Source organism: Ostrea edulis, chromosome 3, assembly GCF_947568905.1.
Source record: "Ostrea edulis chromosome 3, xbOstEdul1.1, whole genome shotgun sequence".
Lineage (NCBI taxonomy): Eukaryota > Metazoa > Mollusca > Bivalvia > Ostreida > Ostreidae > Ostrea > Ostrea edulis.
Genome location: NC_079166.1, coordinates 47567802 through 47576450, shown reverse-complemented (window position 1 = coordinate 47576450; position 8649 = coordinate 47567802). Strand labels below are relative to the sequence as shown.

The window sequence follows — 8649 nt, the reverse complement described above, 5'->3', positions numbered from 1 at the left end:
TGCTGTTGTAAGCTTTTATTTCACAAACCTCTCGGAAGAGGGTAAAAAACTACAAACAAAACAAGGTACAGTGTTACAAAGGCAAAAAGAAAGTAAACATAGTAACCGTTACAGGTTATAAACAATTTGAAATACAGTTATTGACTGGACTAGAAAAACATCATTGACTAGTTTACGTAAAAAACACCGATACAGAATAAAGATGAAAAATTACGACAATTCTAGTCCTCCATACTTTTGTACACACGAGCTAAACTTCACAACAGATAAACGTTTTCTGGCCTAACGTTTAGCATAAATGATCAGTAGATACAAATACAACTAAAAGAAACATAATTATGTAAAACTTACTCCATGAGAGGGCAAGACATCGGAAAACAACAAAGAAATTCTGTGCCGCGAAAGTGCGGGAATACACAGAGCGAGACTACAACGAAAAAACAGAACGTCCGGAAACGAAATCTCCGGACACTACACTCCCCCTCTGATTTCTATTAGAAATCACTACATTCAAATAAAAATATCTACTCACACAGGTGAGTTATAAATCACACATAGCAAATGATACTACAAATGTCATATTATCTATACTTCTAAAAGAGTAACTAACTCTGAAATTGGTCTCACATAAGTAACTCGCTCGCCGTTTTTCATAAGATCAAGTTCTACTTTACGAACTTTGCCATCTTCACTCTTAAATGCCTTTGTGATTATTCCTAGAGGCCAATCGTTGCGGGCACTCTCACGATCTTTCATGAGGACTACGTCTCCTGGTTTCAAATTTGGATGGTCCTCCTGCCATTTCTTGCGCACTTGTAGGGTCTGTAGGTATTCCATCTTCCACCTTTTCCAAAATTCATCCGCAAGACCTTGAACACGTTTCCAATGTGAGCGAATCATTTCTTTTCTCTCAAAGTTTGGAAAAGGACATACATCTGAAGTAGTTTTCATGGTTAGTAAGGTCGCTGGTGTAAGTATGCTCGGAGCTTCCGGTAAGGGATCGTCCCAATCAGACTTTTCTGGAGATGACATCATGTTCCTAAGAAGTAATTTTCCTTTAATTATTACTGGCTGTGCAAAACCAATGGGGTCATAAATGCTGTTTATGACTGACAACACCCCTCGTTTCGTGTAGGGTTTCTCTTCACTTGAGACTTTAAATAGAAAAATGTCTGCATCGGTGTCCCAAAGTAGTCCTAGACTTCTTTGCAGTGGGAGGGAAGCTGTACCGAGATCCAGATCTTTAAGGTTCTTTGCGAGATCACTTTGGTCAAAGGAATCAAGAACTGCTCTTCTGTTTGATGTAAACTTGTGCAGTCGTAAGGCTCCACCTTCACTCAAGGCATCTTTTGTCCTGTGGACAAGACTAACAGCTTCTTCCTCACTTGTACACGATAAAAGGCCGTCATCAACATAGAAGTTGTTGATCACCAGGTCTTTGACATCAGCACTTGCTGATTCAACTGCCTTTCTAAGGCCGTAGGTAGCCACGGATGGCGAAGGACTATTACCAAAGACGTGCACTGTCATTTGGTAATCAGTGAGTGGACGGTCTGGATCATTGTTCTCATGCCATAAAAATCTCAGGAAGTTTCGATGTTCAGGAGTCACTTTGAAGTTATAGAACATTTGCTCAACATCCATTGTTACCGCAACAGCCTCCTTCCTGAACCGTAGAATAATACCAAGTAAACTATTGCTAAGATCTGGTCCCTTGAGCATTACGTCATTCAGAAATCTGGCAGAAGAATCAAACACAATTCGTATGCTTTCTGGCTTTTTGGGGTGGTAAACCCCGAACAGCGGAAGGTACCAACACTCGCTTCCTTCAACCAGGTCTGGAGCAGTCTCTGCATGATTATTATCAAATAACTTCTGCATAAAGTCCACCACATGTTGACGTTTTTCGGCATTACGCTGGATACTAGCATCGAAGGATCTCGCACGACGTAAAGCTGCTTCTTTATTATTTGGCAGGCTCATCCTGTTTTCTCGAAATGGAAGTGGTGCCATCCACTGACCCTCTTGTGTTTTTTGAAACCCAGCATCCATAATATCTTGATCTTCTATTGACAGTCCTGGTTTTTCATCATGTTCTGTTTTCTTAAATACTGGGTCCATGTCTACATAAATCTTGTTCTTGCAATTTCTCATCAATGTAGGGCGACCATTACTAAGAACAGCTGTTTTGTTGACGTTCACTATGTCAGGACCATGTACTTTTCCAAGGCATACATTTCCAATAACAACCCAGCCCAGGGGTAATCGTTGACCATAGGGTAGGTCATCCTTCCAGATTCGCTGTTCTAACACATGATGTGCCGTAATAAGATCACGCCCAATCAGCAATTCTATGTCAGCTTGCTCATTCAATCCTGGTATTGACGAAGCGATACCTTTCAGGTGAGGGAAGTTTCTGGCAGCAGCAGGTGACGGAATCTCTTCACGATTATTTGGGATGTCGTTGCATTCTATTAAGTTGGGCAGTTTCAAAGCACATGATCCATCCAGAGATTCTACCACGTATCCTGAGGCTCTCCGTCCAGCCACATTAAATCTTCCTGCGCATGAGGACAAAACATATTCCGTCTCTTTCCCATGTTCACCAAAGGCGTCAAAGAACTTTGAAACCGCTAATGACCTGTTGCTCTGATCATCGATCATGCAATAGAGTACTCTACAGTGGTGACGCTGTCCATGAGGATACACTCTGACCAACACTATTTTGGCACAGGACTTGGAGGTATATCCTGGAACTTTACAGATTTTGGTGCATTTGTTGAAAACAGTTGCATCAGTAGCATGATTGTTCTCCCCTTCATGAGCCCTCTGGGGAATAGGTACTCGAGGATCTGAATGGAGTGCGGAAGGATGTTCACTCGAACGACAAACCTCGCATCTCACTGTCTCCTTGCAAGTCTTTCCAAGATGTTTTTTCTGACCACAACATTTGAAACAATAACCATTGTCTCGAATGTAGTTTCGTCTCTCAGTTAAAGGTTTGGAACGAAACTGGCGACACATGTTGAGTGTATGGTTTGTTCCATGTATAGGACAGACTTCACTCTTCACCTCTGTTTTTCTTGTAGAAATGTGTGCTTTAGGACTAACTGGTCTCCTGAATGTTCTTGTGTCACTATCCTGTCGAGTACTATTGTTGTTGTCAAAAACAAACCCAGGGTCATTCCGAATGCGGGCCGTTCTTTGTATAAATGATACAAAAAGGGAGAATGGTGGAAATGTCACTTTATTAGCTTCTTTGTACCTATTCGCTTCATTTGTCCACTTTTCTTGTATGCTATATGGGAGTTTTCTCACAATTGGATTTATTCCAGTACTGGAGTCATAGTAGGCAAAGAGTAGTGAAAATCGCTCATCACGCTTGATGGAATCGATCTCCATAAGCAAGTCTGACAATTCGAAGAGTTGGCTTCTATCAGTATTCTTTAAAACTGGAAATGCTGACACTCTGTCCTTTAACGAAGACTCAATGCTCTCTGGACTACCAAATCTTGAATCAAGCCTCTCCCAAATTAGTATCAATGCGCGGGAAGGTTCGTTTGGGTTTGCACTTCTAATGTTCATAGCCTGTCGTTTGGAGTTGGTGCCGAGATTCTGAATAAGTAGATCAAGTCTTTCGAGTGGAGAGGCACCCAACTCACTCATTACGTTTTCAAACGTAGACTTCCATGCGTAATAATGTCCAGGGATATCATCGAAAGTGGTCAAGCGTGCAGGGAGTAATTGTTTTTTGGCAAGAAGTTTTGCCAGTTCATGAGTGTCACTAGACACAGAGTTAGTTTGCTGCACAAACACAGGAGCTTCAGGGTTGAGAATCGAGGGTTTAATGGAGTCGGTCTGATCTCGCACAAACTTTTCTGTGTATTCTAGTGTTGACGGGATATCCAAATGTTGGATTGGATTGTCCATATTATGCTCCGAGGTTTCTGTATTATGCTCTTTGATTGATGATCTTGGGAGATAGTCTATATCCTCAAATTTATCAGGTGGAAAGCTGCCACCTAAAGACTCATTGTCTGAGAAATCAAACACCCTTTTGATAGCTCTCAAGCTTGATTGTGCAGCGTCATATTCGCGTTTAACTGTAAGCACGCAGCGGGCTGCCTTTAAATCTGCTTCTTTCTTCATAAGTTCAGCCTCTTCTTCTGCGTACCTCATTCTAGCTCTGACTTCCTCTACCTTGGCTGTGTGTTCAAGCATCACGGCTGTAAGATGTGAACTCGAAGTGGTCTTGTAAGTACGTTCGGATTTTTGGGAACCTGGCTTTGGTAGAATGTCGTCTAATTGTTTCAGCACAATTCTCACTTTATCTTGTAAAGTTTTATTAATCAGGGACCTTGAAGACTCTTCCCTTAGACTGTTTTCGTGGCGCTGACTTTGTAAGTAGGATGCAAACTCTGCGGATGCTTTGTCGTATTTAAGCATCAGTTTTGTTAATGATGACTTAAAAATCTTTGCTCTTTCAAATGTCATAACCGGGTTTTCATCTATGTCCATTATGAGAGAATCAATGTCTCGCTTGATACAACTAAGTTTTGACACATGTTTAGCTACCATACTTTCAAACTGTTGTAAGCCCAAGGAAGTGAGGCTCCTGGACTCCCGTAGCTGTGGATTTTGATGAGGTTCCATACTGGATGGCTGCTCTCGTCCGAGGTAGTGGATTTTTTACTGTGCTGTTGTAAGCTTTTATTTCACAAACCTCTCGGAAGAGGGTAAAAAACTACAAACAAAACAAGGTACAGTGTTACAAAGGCAAAAAGAAAGTAAACATAGTAACCGTTACAGGTTATAAACAATTTGAAATACAGTTATTGACTGGACTAGAAAAACATCATTGACTAGTTTACGTAAAAAACACTGATACAGAATAAAGATGAAAAATTACGACAATTCTAGTCCTCCATACTTCTGTACACACGAGGCATGTAAACAAAGCTAAACTTCACAACAGATAAACGTTTTCTGGCCCTAACGTTTAGCATAAATGATCAGTAGATACAAATACAACTAAAAGAAACATAATTATGTAAAACTTACTCCATGAGAGGGCAAGACATCGGAAAACAACAAAGAAATTCTGTGCCGCGAAAGTGCGGGAATACACAGAGCGAGACTACAACGAAAAAACAGAACGTCAGGAAACGAAATCTCCGGACATTACAGACATATTGTTCTAGTAGTTCACTATTAATCACTATACATGTACATCTGATGTTTTATATTCTGTTCTGTTCTATCCCGTGGGGATCCGGGTTAGAATAGGTCCTCAGCATCCCCTTTCTTGTCGTAAGAGGCGACTACATGGGGCGGTCCTTCGGATGAGACTGCAAAAACCAAGGTCCCGTGTCGCAGCAGGTGCGGCACGATAAAGATCCCTCCCTGCTCAATGGCCATATAGGCCAAAATTTTGCAGCCCTTCACCGGCAGTGGTGACGTCTTCATATGAGTGAAATATTCTCGAAAGGGACGTAAAACAATATTCAATCAATCATTTATATTCTGTTCTCACTTTCTATCACAAGTTATTCCCGTGGGGATCCGGGTTAAAAGAGGTCCTCAGTATCCCTTGCTTGTCGTGATGTGATCGCAAAAACTGAGATCCCCTGTCACAGCAAGTGTGGCATGATAAAGATCCCTCCCTGCTCAATGACCATAAGCACGGATCATAGGCCTTAAGTTTGCAGGCCTTGGTGACGTTTCCATACTAGTGAAAGATTCTCGAGAGGGACGTTTAACAATAGACAATCAATCAATCACAAATTTAACACAGTATCACACAACATTGTCGGGTATGGTGTACGGATAGGGCCATTTGCAAAAGCGTGACTGCGCGTTAGTCACAACAAGCAACGCGCCGTGTTGCTTGTTGGCGTGACGGTGCGATGGCGCGTTACTTGTCTGGGGGAAGGCACGTTGCTTTGTCGTCGTGAGAGCGCGAAGGCGCGTTGCTTGTTGGCGTGAGAGCGCTGAGCCCTGTTGGCGTGTTGTGAATAACGTGCAGTCACGCTTTTGCAAATGGCCCTATCCGGACACCATAAGTATGTGAGGCCATTAACTACGTGTACAATGGAAAATGTGATAATATGCATATCAGCATCGCCATTATGCGTGAATTAACACAAATTCCACAGTTACCCGACGAACTAGACGGTGATTTCGTATATTCAGATATGAAATAAAAATGAAAATAATAAATTGACATATCAAAAATACTGCCTGATAAAAATTTAAATACACATGCATAATTATGATTTTCAATGTCAATTTACACAGTCCGGGTCCCCGCCCATTGACATTACATTTTGCATTCACATCCAGTTGTAAGTTGTTTACTAAATGCATTCATGTTTCTTTTTAGTACCCTACTGACGAAGTCGAGGGGACTTTAGGTTTGCGCTCCGTCTGTCTAGTTTTCCGCACTTTTTTCTCTGTTCTTGTAGATATTTATTATGCCCCCCCCTTCAAAGAAGAGGGGGATATTGGTTTGCACCTGTCGGTCGGTCGGTAGACCACATGTCCGCTCAATATCTTGAGAACCATTCACTTGATGATAATGATATTTCATATATGGGTTGTTTAAGAGTAGAAGAGGACCCCTATTGTTTTTCAGGTCAAACGGTCAAGGGCCAATCTAGTCTGGACATAGGAATATAATATCCGCTCAATATCTTGAGAACCCTTTGCTTGAAAGACATAAAACTTGGCACACCTAAGGAGTAGATGACACCTATTGATTTTGAGGTCATATGGTCAAGGGTCAAACTGGGCATATGATTGATTGCTTGATGTTTTCCGCCATACTCAACAATTTTTCAGTTATCTGGTGGCGCCCAGTGTTTATTGGTGGAAGAGAGACCCCAGATACAATGTACCTGGGAAGAGACCACCCCGACCTTCCGAAAGTAAACTGGGAAACTTTCTCACTTACCGGCGCGAGCGGGATTCGAACCCGCGCCGACAGAGGTGAGAGGCCGTGTGATTTTGAGCGCGATGTACTAACCACTCGGCCACGGAGGCCCCTGGGCATAGGAATATACTGACCATTCAAATATCTAGAGAACCCTTTGCTTGACAGACATCAAACTTGGTACACCACATCTTCACAAGTCAAGGGTTATTGATTCGTTACCTCGCACTAACCCTTGACATCAGTCGCTATTTAAAAGTTGGGCTCGAGAAGAAGCATATGATTGGTTTGCAGCCTGAAGCTGCAAACCAATCAGACAACGGCTTTTATAATCGGTCGAAAACAAAACTAAACAGTAAACACGCATGACGACGGCATTATGGTGTAGAATTTGTGGCCAATTAGTACAGGACAGATACCGTCGATTGATTTTCGGGAGTTCGTTTTGCTTGAAAAAACAATTAGACGAGGTTTTGGGGTATGAGCCGAATGAAAATGATGGATTGTCGAAGTACGTTTGTCGACTATGTTTTAACAAATTAAACAAGTTGTCTAAAATTGACTATGAACTAAATGATAAACTACAACAATTAAAGGACGAAAAATGTTAATTATTGATTGCGTTATGAAATAATTTAACACGCAATGATGTTGAAAAGTGGGGCGACTATCAGCGTCACTGCATTTTCCTCTAAAATAATGGGAACAACTTCGTAAGATAGCGATTTACCACTGCCGGTTTTAGTCCCAATAAAAACATCTTTTTCTTCTCTGATACATGATATCGAAAGCTTTTGGTTTTCAGTCAAATGATCGATTTGATGTTTTTCACATATCTTTTCGCCAACGGACGCCATTTTTTACTTTCTGTTTATTCCCTTACCAAACTTTCATCTGAAACAAGAAATCCCATTGGCTGATTTATTTTAGCGTATTGCGTCATCCTTTTTCTCGAGCCCAACTTTTAAATAGCGACTGATGTCAAGGGTTAGTGCGAGGTAACGAATCAATAACCCTTGACTTGTGAAGATGGGTACACCAGTACATCTTCAGAAGAAGATGACCCCTATTGATTTTGAGGTCACATGGTCAAAGGTCAAACTGGACATAGGAATATACTGTCCGTTCAATATCTTGAGAACCCTTTGCTTGACATACATCAAACTTGGTACACTGGTACATCTTCAGGAGATGACTCCTTCTGATTTTATGGTCAAAGGTCAAGGGTCAAACTGGACATAAGAATATAATGTCCGCTCAATATCTTGAGAACCCTTTGCTTGACAGACATCAAACTTAGTACGCTGGTATATCTTCAGGAGAAGATGACTCCTATTGATTTTGAGGTCACATGATCAAAGGTCAAACTAGACATGGAAATATACTGTCTGCTCAGTATCTTGAGAACCCTTTTCTTGACAGACATCAAACTTGGTACACTGGTATGCCTTCAGTAGAAGATAACCCCTATTGATTTTGAGGTCACATTGTCAAAGATCAAGAGTCAAACTGGACATATGAATATACTTTCCGTTCAATATCTTGAGAATCCTTTGCTTGACAGACATCAAACTTGGTAATATACTGTCCGTTCAATATCTTGAGAACCCTTTGCTTGGCAGACATCAAACTTAGTACAGTGGTGTATATTCAGGAGGAGATGACCCCTATTGATTTTGAGGTCACATGGTCAAAAGTCAAACTGGACATAGTAATAT

The 8649-nt window shown here is 41.3% G+C and overlaps 1 protein-coding gene across 1 annotated transcript; it reads right to left on the bottom strand.

Moving 5' to 3' along the window:
• Positions 1-5151, bottom strand: LOC125673010 (uncharacterized). Its single transcript, XM_048909254.2, has 2 exons — positions 5062-5151; positions 1-4744 (listed from the first exon to the last, which is right to left on the bottom strand). The coding sequence occupies exon 2, from the start codon at positions 4651-4653 to the stop codon at positions 586-588; it is 4068 nt and encodes a 1355-aa protein (XP_048765211.2). The 5' UTR covers positions 4654-4744; positions 5062-5151; the 3' UTR covers positions 1-585.
• Positions 5152-8649: the final 3498 nt, after the last annotated feature.

What these genes read in the sequence shown, in the direction of transcription:
- LOC125673010 (XM_048909254.2), bottom strand. Translation starts at nt 4,653, where the DNA reads ATGGAACCTCATCAAAATCCACAGCTACGGGAGTCCAGGAGCCTCACT.